The sequence below is a fragment of the Chelonia mydas genome, chromosome 13, assembly GCF_015237465.2.
Source record: "Chelonia mydas isolate rCheMyd1 chromosome 13, rCheMyd1.pri.v2, whole genome shotgun sequence".
Taxonomy (NCBI): Eukaryota; Metazoa; Chordata; order Testudines; family Cheloniidae; genus Chelonia; species Chelonia mydas.
In genome coordinates, this window is record NC_051253.2 from 19,977,197 (window position 1) to 20,000,127 (window position 22,931).

Here is a 22,931-nt window from a genome sequence, read left to right on the forward strand (position 1 = left end):
TTTCCTAGCTATCCCAATTTGCCTCTAGTTGTTCTGTGACCTCAGAGCAGGGGTGGGCAAACTTTTTGGCTGCCACATCAGGGTTCCAAAACTGTATGGAGTGCCGGGTAGGGAAGGCTGTGCTTCCCCAAACAGCCTGGCTCGCATCCCCTATCCGTCCCCTGACCCATCCAAGCCCCCCTGCTCCTTGTCCGCTGACCGCCTGGGGCCCTGCCCCCATCCACACCCCTGACCCCGACAGGCCGCCTGCTTATCCCACGCTTATCCAACCGTTCCCTGTCCTCTGACACCCCCCCCCCCCCCCCGAACCTCTGCCCCATCCAACCCCCTAGCCCCCTTACCATGCCGCTCAGAGCAGCATGTCTGGCAGCCGCGCTGCCCGGCTGGAGCTAGACACACTGCTGCGCTGCCCTCCATGAGCATGCAGCCCGGCCGCCCAGAGCACTGCCTGCGCGGGGGCGTGGCTGCAGGGGAGAGGGGACAGCGGGGGAGGGGCTGGGGTCTAGCCTTCCCGGCCAGGAACTCGGGGGCTGAGCAGTATGGTCCCGCAGGCCGTAGTTTGCCCACCTCTGCCTCAGAGGCTACTACTTACAGAGATCCAAGCAAAGCTAATCAATTTCTAAAGCACTCTCTGCGTTTTAATAACTAACCTTCCTTTTGCTGTCTTTGAGCTGATGGAGGTTACCTGCCCTCTGCACCATGTTAGAGGAGCCCCAGTTCTTTCCTCTAAAGTACCTCTTCCTTTCCATGACAGAGGTGCATCTTGGTTCCTGAAGCACTATCAAGGGATTATCTCTGTGGCTTTTCAGTTGATCCTTAGAATGTCAGAAGCAGAAGGCAAATAATGAAGGCAGACTGTTGGCCTCTTATTAGAAAGCAATAGCCATAGTGTTATCTTGGGTGTTATGAATTTATCTCATTTCTAGATATGACAGTTCAGAAATAAAGTATGAATGCAGGGTCATGCAGGAATGCCCTTTTAGTGTGACTCAGTATGGGTCTCTCATTCTCCATCACTAAAAGGATAAATTATGAAATAAAAGTTTATTATAAAGTTTCTACTTGGTTGTGTACACCAACTGTAATTCAGCAGGGATAGGCATAGCTCTGGGTAACAGCGTTTTACTGCTTTGTCTTCATATTTGCTGCTTATAAAATATATCTACTTTTTTAGCATCCATTTGTTAAAAGCGCAAAAGGAGCGTCAATCCTGCGGGACTTGATTAATGAGGCAATGGACGTTAAACTGAAACGTCAGGAAGCACAACAGCGTGAATTGGATCAAGATGATGAAGAAAACTCAGTGAGTGTTTAATGGGCACAATAACTTTAAAATATTGATGCTGATATATGTGTGATTTGGTGCCTTTCCCAAACTGCTCTAAAGTAGTCCACATATGTGGTAGAGTCTAAAATTCCTCCCTCCTGATTATTGTCATTGTTTGTATTATCATAACACCTAGGAGCCCTAGTCTTGGATTAGGACCCCACTGGCTGCTTTAACACAGAAATTAATAATAATACTACATAGTGTTCAGCTCAGTCACTGATTCCAGCGTTGATTTTTTCCTGGGTTTTTTAGCTTAGGACTGCTCAACTCATGTCCTGTAGCTGCTCTCTATTAGCCCACTCCCACCTCCTTTATATTCAACCGTATTGAGCTACTTGCCTTAGTGAGTCAGCGGAACGTAGACACAACACCTACCACAGGACAGTTACTAGCCCAAGAAAATACTTTTAAAGATATGTAATAAATTTGTAGAAGACTTCAAATACATTTTCTCGGCTGGATCAAGTTTTTCCTATAGTAGAGAGGCCTTTTGTTTGTAGTCTTCAGTGTGTTCTATTTTGCCATATAACACAAGTATGTTGTTTTCTTCATACCATCTTCCTGATTTAGAAACCCCTTTATAGAAACTTCATACTGTACAATAGAAACAGACACAAATTTAAGGAGAGGGGATGTGTGCTTAGACTTCTTTTGATGGTGTAGTGCTGTGAGCTTGAGTTCTGTGCATTTTTTCAGTCCAGAGTTGCAGACCAAGTAATTGCTTGTTCATATGTTATGTTTTGACTTTTGAATAAGTGTTGTAGTGTGAGTGGTGGTTTTTCAAAAGCATGTCAAAAGCCAACTTGAAGCATGCTCCGTCAGTTTCAACCTGACTGAATAAAATGGACAACAGACGGTTGGTTATTCTATAGAGCAAGCCTCTTCTGAAGCTAGATTTGAATAGCATGCTTTGCAATGAAATATAGGTATGTTAAATGCAGTGTTTCCTCACTGTGAAGTTAGGGCTGCATTGTGCTTTGGGATGGAAGTAATCTTTACTCACAGTGTCACCATGATATTGACTTTAAGGTTATGTGCAGCTGCTTATGTGTCTGAATTGTGATCGCATCACTGACAGCTGGTGCCAGATAGTTGGAGGTGGAAGGATTCCTCTAGTGTAAATGTTTTCCTGTGGCCTCTCTGCCCTGCCACATTACTGCTGCTAGAAGGGAAGAGTTACCAAGAGCTTCCATGGCACTGTAGGTTTTCTGCTGCAGCTTCTCACAATGCTGGAGGGGGAGTTTATTGCCCACCTGCAGTAAAACTTCATCTCCCCCCCCCCCCAATTAACTTTTGAAGTTCATCTTTTTCCCAGTCTTCTTGGTTTGGTGTTCAGGAAGTTCGGCTGTGAACTACCAGCACCCTTAGTGGGACAGAGGCCTCAGACATGGAGGCAGTGGAGGAGGGCAGGGTGCACTACCACATGTTGACAGTGGTGAGACCTTGTATTGTAGCTCTGTGAGAAGTGTGTGCGTTAGCCCTGTGACACTAGCTTGGATCAGAAGGGCCACAATCACATATACACAGCAACTGGGGGCTTACCACTTATAACAAGTGGCCTTGTGAACATCATGGATGATTTTTTTTATTAAATTTACGGCAGTGTCAAGTATTGATATCCCTCCCCCCACGCCGAATATGCATGGCCGCTGAGTCTTACCCTCCCCCACCAGACTGCTGCGATTTTTTTTCAACAGCAGGGAGGTAGAAGTGGGCATCTGTGTGCACTTGTCTCTTGCTTAGTGCAGCTCATAGCACCCTGCAGGCCTTGTGTTGGAGCAATAGTTTGGGGGCGGACTGGATTTGGTGACCAGTTTTATGCAAGGCACAGTAGTCAGCACCACAACTGCTTGGAACATGTGCTACGAACCACACCGAGCACAAGATCGTACATGCTCACTTCTGCCTCCTTGCTATTGGGAAAACTGAAGCAATTTGTCCTTGTCCTGCGCCCTTCTGACCTTTAAAGCTGTACAGCTCCCGGCCTTTTACTGTGCTATACCCAGCAAGCCAGCGTGCCTAAAGGCCAGTGCCTGAGTGTTGTTTTCTCTCTAAAGACTGTGAACAGCATATTGCCAGCAGTTACAAATTACCACACTGCTCTTTCTAAGCAACCACCTTTATCTTAAGGTAAACGCATTACAGAGAAAACAGAAGTTTCTATATGCATGCTTAAAGCTTACCAGAGGTCACTCCTCAGTCTTTCTGTCTTAGCTGGGCCCCAGGTCTTTGCAGACTTTCCACAAGGGTTGGGATCCCCTTTGCTCAAAGGTCCTGTCCATTTGCTGGATCAGAGAGAAGGGTCAAGAGTCAGTTTAAATGCAGCGTTTTTATACCAAAAGCTCTTTCTTTGTCTGTTAGCCTCTGGAATACCGACTTTGAACTAGTATGTGCAAGCCTCCCTGGGGTTGGTACCTCTTTAGTGTTTACAATCTGAGTGTTTCACCTTAATCACCCCGCACTATTTTTAGTTCGTGGTGAAGCTGTGCAACCCTCCTCCCTGTGGAGTTTTGTACAGTCCCTGGCCCACAATGATACACGACCCAATCATAACTATCATACAGTATGTTCTCCCGAAGATGCAGCGTGGGATTGCAATATCTGTCACAATGTTAATGTGTGGTAACAAATGGAAAAAAATATTCTCTGAAAAAAATGACTGCGTTTGATTTTAATGTACAGTTCTTTTTCTTTTTTTTTTTTTTTAAAGGCTTGCAAATTCAGTTTATTTCAATTCCTTAAGAGTTTATTACTAGTGATAAACTATTTTAAATCTCAGCTTCTAAAGTCTGGCATTATCTCTTCAGCGTGCACATACACGCTATAGACTAGACTGAATACTGCTGCCATCTAAAAACTGTTCAGTGATCTCTAGATCATTTCAGAATGGAATTTTAGGTCAACTGTATCTGGCAATCTTTGGGCTTGTCTTCACATCTGTGCTGCAGGGATCGATCCACCGGGGGTCAATTTAGTGGGTCTAGTGAAGACCTGCTAAGGCGACCGCTGATTGCTCCCCTATCAACTCCGATACTCCACTGGAATGAGAAGTATAAAGTAAGTCGACGGGAGAGTTTCTCCCATCGACCCAGCGTGGTGTAGACACCACAATAAGTCGACCTAAGTTCACGTAGCTGGAGTTGCGTAACTTAAGTTGACTTAACCCCATAGTGTAGACCTGCCCTTAGAGACAGTAAGGGCTGAATGAATATTGCAACTTAATTACTCCTAGTGATAGGCCATTGGGTCAGGGCTCAGATGCCAGCTGGCTGTGTTGGGACGCTTGTACTGCTAATATCACTCTTATGTAGTTAAGTGGAAGACTTCAGTCTGCAAAGTGGTCATCCCAGCATATTTCTAACAATAGATAAAGCTAGAGGAAAAGGAATGGAGAAGATCTTTCATTACCCATTTGGGAATAGGAAGGAGAGAAGAAAAGGCATAATTTGTTACATCTTGCTGACTTTACAAAATTTTTGTAAGACTCTGATTCCAAAGAAATATTGGAAGTTGGTACCAGTTCCCTTTGAATGTTGCCACTCTTTTTTATTTAAAAAAAAAAAAAAAAAGATAACTCTGATCAGTAAATGCATGTCTTGCATCCTCCTACAGGAAGAAGATGAAACAGATTCGGGTACCATGGTGCGGACAAGTGGAGATGAGACTGGTACTATAAGAGCTGCCAGTACAATGAGTGATGGAGCCAATACCATGATAGAACATGATGGAACCCTGGAATCCCAGCTGGGTACAATGGTAATAAACACGGAAGAAGAGGAAGAAGAGGGGACCATGAAGAGTAAGAACTCCTTATTTTTAATGATTATCTAGTCCCTAATTCACACACAGATGAAAATGAAAAGGTTGAAATGGTCAAAAAGTACAATGAGGCCGTAGTAGGATAAAATGTCAGCAGAAGGGAGAAAGCTAAATGTAATGGAAAGTTAAGATTATTACAATAAATGTCTTCTGTATGGCAGCTAAGGATGTTTTAATTACAGTGAGTAATAGCTTTCAGCAAGCTGCTCTGCCAATGGGACATATTAGTTTTATGGTAATTTTATGTACTTGCACTATGCTATTTATTGTAGATACTCTTAGTGTTGCTCTAACTTCCCTTGATAAAAAATACTAAATAATTATAAATTACTAGTTAAACTCCATCCTGGGTTTTGTAACTTTGAATTCAGTTAATGTTTTTTCTATTATGGCATGTCAGCCTCACTTCCTGTTTCTAAGGAGATGTGCTGTCTGAAGTTACTGGGTGCTCTCTGTTGTCCTGGTTCCACTCAGTAGATGCAAGCATTTTATTAGAGAGATTTTACTTCTAAAAAGTAAAGTAGTATTGGTTATTTGTATTGTGAGCGTGCCTTGGGTTCCCAGTCATGAATCAGGGCCCATTGTGCTAACACTGAACAAAAAGATGATGCCTGCCCTGAAGAGCTTGCAATCTGAGTATAAAATGAGACAACCGGTGAATATAACGTACAGGGAGAACGCAAGGTGGTAACAAAACAAAACTGGACAATGTGACAAGTAGCAGTCACAGCACACCAGCTGTCTAGCACTATCTGGGAGGGTATGGGTGTGGGGGTGAGATGGTGTTTTTTGTAGGCATTGTGGCAGAGGAGAGATTTAAGGAGGACAATGCAATGGCTTTGCAGATGTTTACAGGGAGTTCCTCCCAGGCATTGAGGTGACATGGGAGAAAGTGCAACAGTACTTCTTTTTTTAAAATATAAAAAAGAAGCACTGGTGATCTGAGTTTAAGTTCTCAGTTACTGAACTCCCATGGAAACAATCAATACAAAGATTTGTGACTTTAGTAGGGGGTGCATTGGCCCCTTCCGGGAGCGGCATGGGGCCGGGGCAGGCAGGGAGCCTGCCTTAGCCTCGCTGCGACGCTGCCTGAGGTAAGTACTGGCAGGAGACTGCACCCTAGCCTTGAACCTCACCCAAGCCCCATCCCAGAGCCAGCACCCCAAACCTCCTCCTGCACCCCAACCCCCTGCCCCAAGCTCAGCCCGGAGCCTGCTCCCACACTGTGAACCCCTCGGTCTCAGCCCAGAGCCCGCGCCTACTCCCAAACCTCTGCCCCAGCCTGGTGAAAGTGAGTGAGGGTGGGGGAGAGAGGGAGGGATGGAGTGAGCAGGGTGGGGCTTTGGGGAAGGGGCGGGATAGATACTGGATTGCCCTTAAATTCAAAAAGTGATTTTGGGAGTAAAAAGGTTGGAGACCACTGGATTAGACCAGCTAAGAATAATTGGGTATAAACATTATACAAATCACTTAAGAAGAAGTACTTTTCCCAGGAATTCCTTAGTTCTGTCAAATGAAAACTCTTTTCCACTTGTTGGCTCTTTAGATTCACCATCTTCTCTCGGTGAAGACAGTTTTTTCTCACAGAAGAGGGAGCACATAGTAATATGCTTACAAATCGATATAGAGCTCTGCAAACTCTGGCTTTTCTGCTGAAATTTCAAACTTTGGCAAATATTGATTAGCCATAAGTAACAGGGGAAGTCTGCTTTATAACAATGGGAAGAAAGGAAACGGAGTTATCAAAGCTGACTTGCATTTCAGTGTTAGCATGACTGAAACGGGATAATAGTCTGTGACAAGGAGAGAGATGGAAAATCAGGCATCTATGTACAGTAGTTTACTGTAATTTAAATGATTGCCCAAGAAGATGTGGCAAGGGCTGTTTAAGGTGTGAATACCAGTTGTTCAGAAACAGAAAACATATTGAGTTTTTCCTTTTAAAGAATCTGAGTAATATGGCTTTTCAAGTTTTCAAGGGAGCAGAAATCTAAAGGGTTTTTTGTTTTCTGTTCTAAGAAAAAAGCCTATGATCAGTCTTTCACTTTTGAGTATTTCCCCGCATCTCTGCTATCACTTGTTAACTATTCACTAACTTCACACTAAGGGAAGAATGCTACCAAAATTCTGTTTAAACTTGGATGGAAGAGGGAATTGCTCTTTGATGTGAATTAATGTATCAATTACAAAGTTGAACAATGCTAAACCCCTTCATTTTTGGCCTATTTCAGTTCACTTACCATCACTTACATTCACCTTCACCTCAAAAGTTTGTGGTCCTTACAAACTGAAAATAAATAGTTCTGTCCTCCAATTACTTTCTCTGTAGAGGATGTATGTGGTTATTTTACTTTCACAGATGAAACACCCAACTTTAAAACCAGCATTTATTTTGTGGTTAGGGACATCCTACAATGGCTACTGCAGTTGTTGGATATGTCTTAGCATCTAACCAGAAGAGGGAGCTCCAGAACAGGCTGCTGGCAGCTGCTGCTTGAATTGGAAGATGAGCTTCTAAACATTTGGAAGTGTCAGAGGACTTCCTCAGTCTGAGGAATGAATGTGAGGTTCCTGGTGCAAGTGGCAACGTCACTTTTTTGCACACTACTTTCATGTACATGTACATTTAATGCCATAATTTCAAGAGGATCCAGAGCAGCTTGGTTTCATTCAGCATTTTTGCTCTTGCTGTCAAAGGAGTACCTACATTTAAAAATATATATATATATATATATCTTCAGTGCAGTTGGTTTGTTGATTTCATCATTTGGAAAATTACCATATCAGGTTAAAATTTAGCTTAAACTCCTTTTCCTTTCTTCTCCACCTCCTCCAGTAGAATAATATTGAATTCCTAAGTGCAGCCCAGTGCGCTGTCCATATTAATATTCCTTTATATAACTGTTTCTTGGGGAGATGGCTAAGCAATAATCTCTTAAGAGTTTGCAAATGCCTTTCCTGTGAATTGCCTCGAATGCTCCATTTTTTCAACTTATTTCCATGTTAATGTTCTGAAGTTCAGTTAAATTGATTGAGCTATAAAAAGTCATCAAACCAGCAGCAGAACTCTTTTGAGGAAGGATTTTTCAAAATCTTAAGTGGGTGAAATAATGGTAATTTTAATGCATTGGAATTGGAGAATTTTCATTAATTCATGCATTAAAAGTGATCTGTCTTTCAAATGATAACTGGTCTAGCAAATCATGGTAAAGAGTGTTCAGGTGAATACAGTATGAAGATCTAAATTCTTTTACATAGCAGCAGTGGTAGAGTAGAATCTTCCCAGGAGCCTGAAACTCCTGCGTGCCTAAAACTGGTTCTTGTACCATTTAAAAGAAACAAAACAAAAAAACCTGCCTTTTAAATGAAAAAGGGTCTGAGAGACATTGAAATGTCATATTTAATACTAGGCTTTCTATGGAAGTTCTGGGAAACAGTTTCCTCCAGCAACTCATACTATGTGTGATGAAACTTTGAGAGCCATACCTTCTGTTCTTAGATGAAATTTTTTTTTAAAGGATTTGATCATTTAAATATACTAGATTTTAAATGTACTTGTTGTGTATAGGGTTGAATACAGAAGTACCAAAATCCATCATGTACTAATTTTGGCTGGTTAAATATTTTACAATTGCTTGGTTGTTTTTCCAAAGAGATACTCAAAACAAAATATTCAAACATTTGCAAAAAAAAACAACCCCCTTCCCCCCCCAAAAGCCCCCCAAAACAAGCATATCACTAGATATCCTAGTCTTTTGTGCACTAACCATTGAGTCTTTGATTTTTCTGAGAACTGCAACTATTTAAACTGCACTGCTACACATCTTTTTTTGTTGTTGTTGTAAATCCATTGTTAAGAGCTTACTTGATATGAGTTTAACTGCTTTGGAGCAACCTTTAATTTTAACATTTAAAAGCTAGCCTTCTGAAGCACTAAGGAAGGGCACTCATTTGTAATATAAGGAACTCTTGTTCTGCTCAGAGACCAGAATAATTATTTCAGTATAGCCACAACAAATCTTTTTATTGTCCTTTCTTATTAAAACATCTACTAAACTACACTTCAGCCAGCCATGAGCTCAAATTGCTAGTGGGGGAAAAAAGTTGTCATTTCCTCTTTAATGATAAATTTCACTAATATTCATGCAATTGATAAGTGTATTTAATTTATTAAAATTTCTTCTCTTATCTCCCAGGCTATTTGTGTGTGTATGTTTGTCAGTAGACATATTTCCTGCCATTTGCTAGTATTCGTAGTGCTGGTAGACACTATTGAAAATCTTGTCTCATCCACATCTTGCTTGTATTACTTGCCCATAAAATGGGTAGGACTTGAGATGAGGAAAACTGGTACCTTGGAGCTTTTTAGGTCTAAAGAGTAGACGCATACCTGACGTGGAAGGTAAGATAACTATACTGCCTTCTTGGGCTGTAATCATAAGTGATCTCAAGTGAGGCTCTTTATTGTAGCGTACAAATGCAGCAGTGTGGCATTAGCAGCTCTAATAGCGCTATGCCCTTTGTCATTTGGATATGATGTAAAATATGTCTCCGTTTGTGATAGTTAAAGATCCTCTAGCACGCCTCACTGCGTAGGTGCATTAGCCTCAGTGTCTTAGCTAGATTCCAAATCCAATGATTACATGAATTCACCTGGAATTTCCAATTACACTTGAAATCTCTTCCTATGTCCTAAGCTGGCAAATGATTGTGCTCTGTTAAGAAGCCACCTTCTATTCTAGAGATGGCAGCATTTCATTAATGAGTGAAAGTGGTGTGCGTGCACTCTGCAATTTTTTTAGGTGAGAAGAGCCATCTGAACTTGTTATAGTCTTGGTAGTCTTGTGTTAAATGTACAAGATATTGATATTTTAACTTAGCTAAAGTGAAATATTTAAGTGCCAACATTCAATAGGCCTTTCACTAGTTAGAACTCTAATTTTTCATGTAAAGCAATTAATTTGCTATGTAAAAACTGTAATTTAAAATGCACAGCATAATTAAATGTGGTTGGCTTAGAAGGCATCCACTAGGTGTTACACTCGGTTATTGTTGCAAATGAGTAAAGCGTTATTTATCTATACTTATGAGGCAGCTCTAGGTGGTTTTATGACAGTCAGTGTCTGAAGTTGTTTAGTTGCCTGGTATTGAAATGGATGATGTGATTATTGCAGAAGTATGTCATTGGCATTTTTCTGCTATTCTTCAGAAGATGATTTTCCATAACACTACTTCCAGTTCATGTATTAGGTTGAGTTTTCAGTGGTATAGCTTTATATCTAAAATGAATTGGACCATTTAGAAGTAATTGGGACATAAAGCATTATTAGCAATATGTCCTCAGATATTGCGATGAGCATTATATAAATACCTAAATTGACACTTCCTTCCCCCCGCTATACTGTTGATGCATGGTGAATATAAATGTCCACAAATGAGAACTTTCTTTCAGTACTGGGCATATTTCCCTGTGGTAGTTATAGTCTGTATTGCTTTTCACCTTCACACACCAGAAATACTTCTGGTGAAGATGACTGCTCTTTGTTTGTTTTACTTCCCATCTGTGCAACAGGAATATCGTGTCATGTAGCTGTGAGTGCAGTCATGTAGACTAGCAGTGGGAGTACATATACAGCCATTATGGTGTTGACAAGAAAGTGGTGTGTTTTTTAACAGTAGAGTAATGTCTTCTAAAACACATTGAGAATCTGAAGGCATTACCCAACAGATTGTAACCCATTTTAAAACACAATTGGAGTCTGAGCTACACACTTGTCCACTTTCAGTTCTTTGCATGCTGAATATTGTACATGGCCTCACCATTAATAAAGCTCATAATACATGAACATAAATTCCATCCAGCATTCTGAAATTGGAAGCAGACATATAAGTGTTTAATGTAGCAATCTTGGAAGTATACAGCTGAGTGCCTTTATTGCTTTTACAGTACTGTGTATCTATGAATGCCAGTGATAGAAACTAGAAGAAGTTTTCTGGACACGGGCAATGACTTGATCAAGATGGGGATCATGAGTAATGGAGTACTGAGTAGTATACAGTGGGCCATATACCACAACAGTATCTTGAAAGATGTAGAGGAAAGAGGTGAATTATTTATGATTAGACACAACTTTATCCCAAAATAGTAAATCTCATCTGCAGGCTAGCTCTGACCTACCTGTCTCCTCTAAGAATAATTAGGAGTTTATTTCCTGTGAGGACCAGAATGAACTGTGGAGGAAATGTCCTCCTCCTGGGAACAAATAGTTTCTCAAATAAAATCTTAAAGTACTTTGATCAAAGAGTGCCACTTCTAAATCGGAATTCCTCTTACTAGCCATTACTTATGCTATTGAGGATTTTTCTCCCAGAAGAACAGCAACAAATGTGGTGTATGAATATTAGCTTCTGCCTTAAGCATTGGTAAGTTTTATGGCCACAAACATTAAAAAAGGAGTTGCTGACACGTCTGTATTCTCGTTCAGCTGTATACCAATCAAAATCCTTAGATTGTTGTGTGCGAGACCCTGGATACAAAAGATTGCAACACATCCAAGTAAAGTTGCTGCTGGGTAAGATTATGATATGGGCTAGGAATGAGTTGTCCAATCAGAACTTGTCACTGTTTCCCCTTTTTCTGCTTTTCTCTCCAATGCCTTCATGTATTTAGTCCAATGACTAAAGCAAACAAGCTGAGAGAGAAGAATTCCCTGTCAGAAAATCCTGTGGTGATGTATGGGGAGGAAAGCAGCCTCTGTCCCTTCATTTGCTTGTGGGCTAGTATAATATTGTCATAGTTCTTAATAAAACATACTAAAGGAAGATGTCAGAAAGGGTGGTCCTCAGTTTAACTAGCTTTCTTGCATCACAGAACATGCACAGAGCCTTTTATCATTTTATAGAAAGATTCCTCTAATACCTGTACCATAGACTTTTCTGTGTCATTACGAACAAATATTCTTTCTTGAATGAATATAAGATACTTTATAGTTTACAAAATAAATTAGTTTGGATGCTTTGAATTAATTGTAATGGTTCTCTGTTGCTTTGCAGTGGTGGCAGGACCCACCAGGCATGGTTTAGATTTCATTTGGGACTGAGAAAATTTTTCTCATAATCATGGGAAGACTTATCAGTGTAAATTTAAGGAGTTGTGAAATGCTGCATGCCTTGCACTTCATGTGGGTGAATTGCAGTTCATGTTACTAAAGGGTGGGAAATTAATTAAAGGTGGAATACTTTTTGCTGTAGTTGAATACATTTGCCTCTTTCTGCTATGCTGAATGAAATGATGCAGTTCTGTTAATCTTTCTTAGTTTCTGTACAAATTATCCCAAGTGGCTTTTAAACTTCCATTATAGTTCTCTTGAGGAAAAGCTTGATGCAAACAGAACTACAATTTCCATTTGAAATTTGCATATTAGGCATTTATTGTACGTAATCATTGGGCACTATTATTGTTAAATGCTTAGCTTAGACCTTTGAATTAAACTATAAAAGACAGCAATGGCTTTTCTGATTTTTAAAGTTAAAACTAACATGATACATCCTCACAAAGTTTGATCAGGAGCTTTTCTATACAGGGACTCTGTATTCCTGGATGTGGAGCACCATGATCCTTACTTTGGGTCTCTTCATGCTACCACAAAACAAATAGTAAGTTATTTCCAAAGTCCTTGGTGTACATGCTCCTGCCACCCTATAGCGCATTATCACAAATCACGCACTCTCTGGAATTTAATTGTAGTCCTCTAGTAACTTGTCTAGATGCTGCAGCTTACTAGGATCATGAGCAAACTAAAGTCTGTCTAACAAAGTCAGTCAAGTTCTTTCCTAGTACTCTAGTATGTAATTCCAGAAAGTATGCCCAACTACTCAGATTTTGTCAAACTGTTTCTCATTCTCAGTGGATAGGCATATCAAATAGTTCGATACAACAAGTCTAAGCCATGATGAAAGACAGAGTACAAGAAAAATACTTTGTATTTACAATCTTCTATCCAAGAATTTCAAAGTACTTACCTGTGTGTAGTTGGTGGGAAAACTCCAAGATAATCCTGTGTTGATAGGTTCCTCATATAGAAGTTTGTAGTCTAATTAGCCACTGGTGACATCATTTGTCACCAAAAAATACAATCTGACTTAACAAAAACAATTCATGTCCTGACAGTTTATGCACTAGTGCAATGTTTGTGCATTTGGGCTTTCAGCACTTCATGGTAATGTTTAAAATGAAATAGCTCGTTTTTATCCTCAACATTTTTAATTAAAAACCTTTCTATTAAGTTTAGAGGAAATAATCAAATTTTTGTTTTGATAATCTTTAGTCTTCCTATCAGGAAAATATACACATGCTCAATATCTAACTTCTCTAATATAATATTACGAACCCCATAAGCGAACATTTTATGGTTTTAGATAGAATTATAGTTCTGTACATGAACATGTCCATTAGCAAACTGGCAGGGCTGCAGGTTAAACATTTAATTTTAAAATCTTAATGTACTTGCAGTGCAGTTTCCCCAGCTCTGATTTGGAATGAAGAAAATCTACATGCTTCAGGCATAGGTCTCTTTAAAACAGAACACAGATTTAAAGAACACACAAGAGGTTATAGAGTACAGGTTTCAGAGTAGCAGCCGTGTTAGTCTGTATTCGCAAAAAGAAAAGGAGTACTTGTGGCACCTTAGATACTAACCAATTTATTTGAGCATAAGCTTTCGTGAGCTACAGCTCTTGAAGGAATAGGTGTACTTCTCTCATAGCCAGTAACAGCTCCGGAACGTGCTTTCGGTGATGGGGCGGGAATCGCTATAAAGAGGGAAAAATAGTAAAATAAGGATTTTTTTCCTATTGCATTGGTTTCTATTTCCCATTTATTTTAGTAGGAGAGAAACATTCTTGTTACGTTCATAGTTTTACTACTCAGCAAGCTTACTTGACTAATAGGGTGGAATTTTCAGAAGCATTGTTCCTTGGCCTATTTCTACTCCTATTGAAGTCTTTTTTGGTTTTGGAAAATCCCGTCCAAATGCCATTAGAGTTTATTGGGCAACACTAATGAAGATTCAAAGCAGTGGCTATTTACCAGACACAAGGCTATGTTTAACAGTAATTTTGAAATTTAATGTTAATATGAAGTACTTCGTATAGCACTGACTTAAAATTCTCACCTTTGGGTGTGTGGGGTGGGGGGGGACTTGCCATACATGATTTGTGATCTTCCCTTCACCTGAGCAGCCAGGGCAGTGACATTTCACTGCTGTTCTTTTTTTAACATCTGTCCCAAAATAGATTTTAAACATTAATATTTCTCAATTTTCAAAGAAATTATACCAACAGCACAGTTGAGTGTTCTCTTTTTTCATAGTTCGTTTTTGGGTAGGGATTCTGATCTTTATTCTTCGTTTGGCAAACTTTACAATAACGTGCTATGAGCACTGATGGTGCTAAATAAATATCCTAAACATGTAATAGACTGGAAAGGCTCCAACAGAGCTATTGTGTTCCATTTTGTAATTAATATGGCTCCTAAAATGATGACTACATATTTAAATGATGAAACATTAACAGCTCCAGAGGAGCTATATTGATTCATCTCCATAAAAGGCTTTTTTTTTTTAAGGTCCTAAGTATATGCTTACATAAAGAAGTTATTCCAGTCTGACATGCATAATGCCCACAGTATAACCAGTAGCGATTTTTTTTTTTTTTCTCTCTCTCTCTCTCCCTCTCTCTCTCCCTCCCTCCCTCCCTCCCTCCATTTTCACTTCTGTTAAACATTAATATTTTGATATAACCTGTAATACTAGGAAATGTCCCATCTAGTCTGGTGTCTTCCTCCAGCAGTGGCCAATATCTGATACCCTTCTTTACAGAACCAGACTTAGTTTTTAGTTTCTTCTTTGGTTTCTATGAAAACCTTAAACAGAATTAAACAGGTGAACTTTGTATTGAATTAATAGCAGATGACCTTTCTGCAAAGCTGGCGTCGATATAAGTCAGGATTACAAAAATAAATCTACCATGCCAGAATGACATTGACTTGGTGTATTGTCTTTCCTTCTCAAGGAGCATTTCTGTCAATCTTTCTAAATAAGCAACCTGACTCTGAAATTATAGTAGCAATTAAAATTTATAAAAATCCCCAGAGCTGTGCTAATTTGTCATTTTACTGTCTTTTTCCATTCATCATTTCCTCGTCAATTAGTAAACCTGCATCTTAATCAGTTCAATAAATTATTCCAGTAAATCAATATTTAAGTTTAAAAATATGTCCCGTACAAATGTACTTAATTGATGGCTATTAAAGACTGAAGGTTATTGTATCTCTCAAAGGACAAAGCTGACTTCATGGTTAGTGGTGGATGAGAAGTACAGTACATGCTTTCTTTTAACTATTGTAGAGTTATCAATATCTAACCCAGAACCTGCTTGTAGTCATTTGCCTTTTATTTGTATCCTTATGTTGCTCTTCTGTGTGGAAACAGAAATTTAGTTGACTAAACATCAGAAATGTGTAATTTTGGTTTCACTGAAGTTACCAAAGGACCCTTCCATGACTGAAGTAACTAGTGATATGATTGACTGCACCTACCCATGGATGTTACTGTGAGCAACAGTTAGTTGGTGCAGAATAAAATTTTACTGTTCTGGGAAGAGGGGGAGATTTTTTTTTTAAATTTTATTAAAGGTTACTTTCTGAATTAATTCCTGCAGTACAGCAACTACATCTAAGCAAAATTATCTTTCAGTAAGAATATAAGCTCATGAAAATCAAGTAGTACTCTGTGAAGGAGTATTTAAAAATGACTTTTTCAAACCACTAATTTGACTGTTCATTCTAATATAGATTTTTAAAAAAGAACTCCAGACCATTATAGAGTGTGTGTGTGTGTGTTTACACAGATGAGTTCATGCTGCTGCCCCCTCGTTCTTGACACTTCGCTTATTCGGGGTTGGCGACTCTTGTATCCTTCTTCTCGGCTGTCATGCAGATTGGTCTCTCCGGAGTCCACTGATACCTGGTCTGCGTACAGAGTCTTTGGTCTCCCCATTAGCCATCTTTCGTCAAGAGCCATCCCACTGATATAACTCTTGGGTCTCCGCTGGATATGCCCGTACCAGTGTAGCCCAGCCTCCTTCAACTTGTCCTCAATTGGAGCTACTCACATTAGGCCCCTTAAACCTCATTTCGATTGTACTGTCCAACGTGAGTTCATGCGTATTCTACAAAATTCCACCACATAAAACGTTGCTCTGTATTCATTGACTTTAACATTTATAATGTGCATCTTGCTTCTAACAGTATCTTGCAGTTGCATAGAATGAGTATGCGTAGAGTATCTTCACTCTCTAAATAAATGTTTTGTCACCGCAGTGGTAATTAGAGTTCTATACTACTTCAGTAATTATCCCCAATAGGACAATATTTCTCTACTTTGCAAACACGTTTCCAACTCTGACCTTGATGCAGTCTGTCTGAAGGTGGCTTTGTTGATCTGATTCTGTACAATGAGGCTTTTTAAAAAAGGAAACTATTGCCAGTGGTAGAATAAAATAATTTGTCTTAACGTCTGTTATGATGCAGATGTGTAAGCATTTATTTTCATCCTTCAGCTGTTTGCTGGCTCAGGAAAGACTACAAGATATTTGCAGTGTTGCTTAAAGAGTTGTAATGATATTTTCATATTATTTGTACAGCCACCCCTTTGTCTCTTTCAGTATCTGAAGCCAAGGATCATGCTAAAATATCTTATTGCTTTATGGAAGTTCACTTTACTCTATATTTAACACTTCTGTAAACATACAAGATGTCCTTAAAATATCAAGTTGGTACAAGAATTCAAACCATTATATCTATTAATAATCAAATAAAATCTGGAAATGAAGTTCTACAATATAATATGTCAGTTTTACTTTAAAGAATTACTTCTGTGACTAAACATGTATGGATTTCCAGATACCAAAAATAAAGCACCAGTTAATAGCATACAGTCTCTTGGAAAATTTAGATCTTTGACAAGCTTATGTCTACATATCTCCAAAATGTGAAACTCTTTGCCAAAGATTGTCTTATGGACATCTGGCAAATCACTTAAGAGACTATTTTATGTATTTTAAGCCCCATTTTTTATTAGTTTTGGCAATTATACTTAATTCACTTGTGTGGCACTTGATGGTGTAATCTTAACTACCCAGTCTAGACCTGGCTTATGTTTGGCTAATTTTGGTGCCATTTATACTAGCACTTGACCTGGGGTAACTGTTGTGGGAAGCTGAATTTATGAGTTGCTGGCTTTTATGGACATGTGAGACTTGACTTCTGTAATGCTTAATGCATTTAGACATGATAGATTTCTTGCATTGTGTAGCAAACTGTGTTTTTTATTACAATGAAATAACATTCCCTTTTGAAAACAGGGTCTTCAAAATAGGTTAGTTGACTTGCTCTTCTAGAACTAACTCATATGTAATGTGCACAAAAACCATATGCAGGAATTTATCATAAATGAAAGCAATATTGCATTTAGCTGTGAATAATCTTTGTAAATACAGTTTCAGTTTTCATGATCCTAAGGTGTAGCTTGCTGCAATAGTATATCTTCTGTACAAGCATATTTTTATTCTTATGCTGAGACTCTGTACAAAGTATTATCTGCTTTAAATCTTGTTTGTCAGCTGGACATAAATTTGAATACATATTAAACAACATCTGAAACTGCACCAGTTGCACTAGCAGGTAAGTCTTAAATTTGACAGTCCTATCCTTTTATACTGTCAAGAATCCACATTGAAACTTTCAATATTTTGTTACTTCTAACAGTTCTTATATTGTCTAATCCCCTCTCCCCCTCCCTCCCCCGGTGCTTTGAGGCTACAGTCTGTTCACTTTTTGTCTCTTTTCCCCTGACCCATAACCCCATATGGCATCCTAATGATCCTTCAACTGAGGAAGGCTTGGCTTCTCCTAGATCCCATCTCATCTAGACCTCAAATCTCATCTGTTTCAAACGGTGTCAGTGTCCTAATTGAATGTATGGCCATACACTTCCACTTTTGACATAAGATGAGCAGGGGTGACAGTGTGCTAGAGGGGATCGGTTGGGTGAATTCATGCTTAAATGTACATGGCTCCAGGGGTGCTGTAGCAATATTTATAGTGGGGGTGCTGCTGATGGAAACCATGTATTTGGTGTTAAAACTTCAAGCCAAGGGGTGCGGCTGCACCTCCAGTATCTCTAGTTCCAGCACCACTGCACAGATCACATTAAACCATAATCCAAATGTAAATGTGGCTGAAGGAAGGCAGGGCATGTTACCATCCTTATTTCTAATCCAATCTAACTTGTGTGACCCAGTAGGAGAACCTGTATTTGACTAAGGGAAATATCCTAGCAAAAGAATCTTCTAGAATAAGTGTTGATTTTAAAATCTATTTCTCCCCGACCCCATGCATACCTTAAAAAATTAATAGTCCCTCCCCACGCCTTCAGGAAAGGACAGGGTATGTAACCGTTATACAAAGGAACTTACAGGGGCTTTCTTGGAGTGTGGTGGCAGCTGGCCTTCTGTACTGTTTCAGTCAAATGGAAAATGTAGCATGTTCTCACTTGTAAAACAAATTTTGATTCTGATCTCATTCGTTGTTGAACTTCAATTTATATCCTTTTTTTTCATATTTTATAATGCATACAACCTAGTTTGTAATAAATAAGCTGGCATCCAGCTGGCTGAAGTCTGTATGCAGCTTCTAGTGCATATCTTAGCAGTCACTTAGCAGTTTGGTCTGATGGACTCAGTACAGGTCTAACAGTCAGAACCTCTGGACTTCTAATCCTGGCTCTGATGCAACTGGCTCTGTGGTCTCTTAACCTCTTACAGATGGAGAAACAGAGGCAAATGGGGATAATACTTCTCTCACAGTAATGGCGTGAAGATTAGCTATTTGTCTAGTGCTTTCCACATAGATAGTACTTTGTCAGCTTTGCCAAATATTATTAGTGAACTAATTGCTTGAGACAGATTCTGTTTGGTGAAATATAAAATGCTGTAGTTTCTGATTTTTACGGAAGTGACCATTGTTTTACCATTTTTTAAATATTTCCAGGGAGCGATGAAACAATGCAGCCAGCCAAACCATCATTCCTGGAATATTTTGAACAAAAAGAAAAGGAGAATCAGCTCAATAGCTTTGGGAAGAATGCATCTGGCCAGACAAAAAATTCCTCTGATTGGAAAGTACCACAGGATGGAGACTACGAATGTGTAAGTATATACTTTGAAATGTAATACGGCCACCTTAAAGGTTTTCTGTTAATCTTACTGTAACAAGTTTCTTATTTGGAGAAGGTACAGTAGAACCTCAAAGGTACAAACACCAGAGTTACAGACATACCGGTCAACCGGCCACCCTGTGGAACCGGAAGTAATCCTGCAGCAGTGGGGGGGAGACAAAGACCCACACCCACATCCACCCACACACACACCCTTCATTGCCTCAAGGCTTTAGCTCTGGGGTTTGGGCAGGGGTTGGGACTGCAGCTGCAGGGTGAGGGGGGGTCAGGGCTCCAGGCAGGGAGTGGTGGTCAGGGCTTCTGATCCTTGGAAGTACTGGGGCTTGGGGCTTCAGCCCTGCGGCTCCTTTCCTGGCTGCAGACCTGCAGGGGGCATAGCGGCTTGGGGCTTAACTATGAGGGGAGCGCCGGTTTCAGTCCCATCGTGCACCCTTCTCTCTCTCTCTCTCTCTCCCCCCCCCCCCCCCAGCTGAAACCAGGAGCAGAGCTGCAGGGCTGAAGCCCTGAGTCCCAGCACTCCCCCAAGATCTAAATCCCTGAGTTCTAGTGCTCCCGAAGGGCAGAAGCTCTCACCCACCCCTCACCTGGAGCTCTGATTACCCTGCACACCACCCTGTGGCAGCAGCCCCTCCTCCCTCCCTCTCCCCCCCTCCCAGCGGCTGAAGTCCATAACATCTTGTTCAGAATTAAGGACATTTCAAAGTTACGGACAATCTCCATTCCTCAGGTGTCCGTAACTCTGAGGTTCTATTGTAATAGAAAGTCAAGGAGAATTTAAATGCTAACTCATTACAGCCTCTGGGTATATTTTTCATGTAAGAACATCTAAGATACTAACATAAACTTTTTGTAATTTTATTCTTTTTTGTTTGAAATGCGTAATGGCTAAAATATAACCAAAATTCCACATGGCTATTGGAAAATATTAATCCTTAATGTGTCATGTGTGAATCAGTGTTGCCAAATCTCATGATGATTGGTATGTGTTATCTTAAAGCTTTACCTCTAGGAGTCACGTTATTTGCAAATCTCAGCCTTCATATTTTTTAAAACAAAACCTGTTTCTAGCCTTCATAGATAGTAATGGAGAAAAGCTGGAAAATGCAAACCTCAATGTCTCAAAACCAGAATGCAAAACAGGACCTAAAATTTATTTTATTTAAAATCTCATGATGACTCTTAAGCCAATCTCACTTTTTGGGGGATCAGACTTAAGATTTTTGAATGATTTCTGGAGTTAGCAGTACTGCAAGGTGGATAATCCACCTTACTGTGGTGTTTTTCAGCTGTCTCTTTCAGTGATATTTCAGCGCAAGTTCTTTCTGTGTTAGCTGCTTTTGTTTTATTGTACTCTGTTTTAACTTACCTTGAATCTTGGGTAATATGAAGGAATCAGATTGAAATAATTAATGTTGAAATTTACCCCAGCATCATAAAGCCATGCAGGAAGCACAGTCTACCTCCTGGTCATGACACAGTGCTTCAGAGGAGGCCTTGCAGCCAAGGCTGGTATAGTATCTGCAGTTCTTCTGTGCCTCTTGCACTGATTCATAGGGCCACTGGAGCCAGGGAAGCACAGATCGTGCAGTCTCTCCACTTTAGCCTAAATTGGCATGGAGACTCCACTAGAGGACCCACCGCACATTTCTCCTGTAGCCCTTTGTAACACACAAGCCCTGTTTTGCCCCTGCGCACCACTGTTGATGTTCAGAATCACTTCAGAAACACATTTTACAAAAATAGTATATAAGCAGCAGGCTAATTTACCAGCCTATGCACCAAAGAGCACTCCAGCCACAGGATTCCAGTCCCTTTTCTTCAAGGACTTCAGAATAACAGAAAATATATCAAACATGTCCTTTTCCACTTGACCCAGGGTTATCTTCAGGAGCCTATCTACTCTCTACAGGATTATACTCTGTAGGCCATCTGCCTGGGAGTCAGGGCGAGCCTCTCTGTTTCCTTTTCCTTCCTAGCCTGTTCCTTGCAGATTATGCACTGCAGGCCATCTGCCTGAGAGTTTTATATAAACTGGCCTCTTCCCCTGACCTGGGGACTACTGCAGGAGCCTTCCTACCCCTGCAGCTCTCCCGCTAACCTGAGTTACTTATTACCTGTTGGTTTTTATGAGGACCAGGTGATCTTCAAGCTGTCACCTGAAATCTGGCCTCACAGCCTCAGCTGGGCGGTGGCTCATTAGTCACAGGTAGGGTTAGGCCCAACTCCTTTTAAAAGGGTCAGCCACCCTCTGACATAATATAATTCTCTCCCTCTTTTACTTTAAGGGGTGCTGCATATCTTTCCTTCTCCATGTGTGCATGCTGTCATTGAATGGGTGTTCGTATTAGCCAACAATGTGAAGCTAGACACTTTAGCGTAGTAAAGGATACACGTTCCTCTTGAAAAGAGTTGTGGAGGAAAAATTGATTTCTTCTGTTTTAATTCTAATAGGTTGATACCAAAATCCATCTAAAAATTTTTCATATAAACATTCTGGGACTTTCTTGAAAACTGTGAAGACCCCAATTTATTACCATAGAATGGGGTGTCCTCTTATGGATCAGTGCACATCTAGTTCATTGGGAGTGTGCACACAGTGAGGGATGTGTGTAGTGTAGAAGGCACAAGGTAAAGAGGAAAGTTCTGTGACATAAGAACGACCATACTGGGTCAGACCAATGGTCCAGCTAGCCCAGTATCCTGTCTTCTGACAGTGGCCAATGCCAGGTGCTTCAGAGGGAATGAACAGAACAGGTAATCATCACCTGCTGTTGCCCATTCCTGGCTTCTGGCAAACAGAGGCTCAGAACATTGTAACAGAGAAGAAATATTTTTAGACCTGTGATGAGTAGCTGTTTTGACTCAGTTATATGCCCTTGGTTACTGCCTTCTGTTATTACTGAAGTATTGCTGTTTACATAGATTACCAGTTTGGTGATAACACAAAAAGGAAGCATTTTGAAAGCAATAAATCAAACATTATTTAAAAGTGCTTGGGTCCCCCTCATACATTAATTTGTAAAAATCTCACTTCTAAGCAGTGTACACTTCCTTAGTTCAGTTTTCCCTCCATGCATGAATATGCCAGTCTTGCATTTTAATTCTATAATTGAGCTGACTCTCCAGTTAGTTTTTCTTTTACGTAGGATAAGTACTTGAAAGCAACAAACATTAATGTTTAATATACACAAGGGTATTTCCTGCAGCCCTTAAATGAGGGTTACTAACAGTAACATGTTATGTAATCCAATCAAAGACCTAAAGCTGAATACCTCTCCTGTTTAGTTAAAAAAATTGAATAGCGTAACCTAACGTTGGGCTTTAGGCAAAACTCATCTGTTAAACTTCTTAGTAATTGAATGCCCCAATATCATAAACTGCTTGAAGTGAGAGTACTTTCACTAGTAATATAAAGCACATTCAACCTAGACTGAACCCAGCACTGGACTAATTCTGCTTTGTCAGAGGACTCAGGGTGGCTGACA

At 40.1% G+C, this 22,931-nt stretch overlaps 1 protein-coding gene and 1 long non-coding RNA gene across 5 annotated transcripts in view; one reads left to right on the plus strand and one right to left on the minus strand.

Moving 5' to 3' along the window:
• Window positions 1-22,931, plus strand: part of STK4 (serine/threonine kinase 4) — a 76,193-nt gene that overhangs the window by 13,974 nt on the left and 39,288 nt on the right. For both annotated transcript variants that reach the window (XM_007067297.4, XM_043526679.1), the window contains exons 8-10: window positions 1,175-1,303; window positions 4,943-5,129; window positions 19,260-19,417. In XM_007067297.4, the coding sequence (XP_007067359.1) occupies window positions 1,175-1,303; window positions 4,943-5,129; window positions 19,260-19,417 (474 nt within the window). The remainder of the gene's footprint in view (window positions 1-1,174; window positions 1,304-4,942; window positions 5,130-19,259; window positions 19,418-22,931) is intronic.
• LOC119567874 lies at window positions 1,302-21,423 on the minus strand. 3 transcript variants are annotated; one of them, XR_006285320.1, is made up of 5 exons: window positions 20,813-21,423; window positions 14,323-18,761; window positions 13,848-13,960; window positions 3,514-3,615; window positions 1,302-2,163 (listed from the first exon to the last, which is right to left on the minus strand). It is a non-coding gene; the product is annotated as an uncharacterized LOC119567874 (long non-coding RNA). The 3 variants fall into 3 exon arrangements; XR_005227819.2 differs by lacking the exon at window positions 20,813-21,423 and having other exon boundaries at window positions 1,302-1,924; window positions 14,323-19,260; XR_006285319.1 differs by lacking the exon at window positions 20,813-21,423 and having other exon boundaries at window positions 14,323-19,260.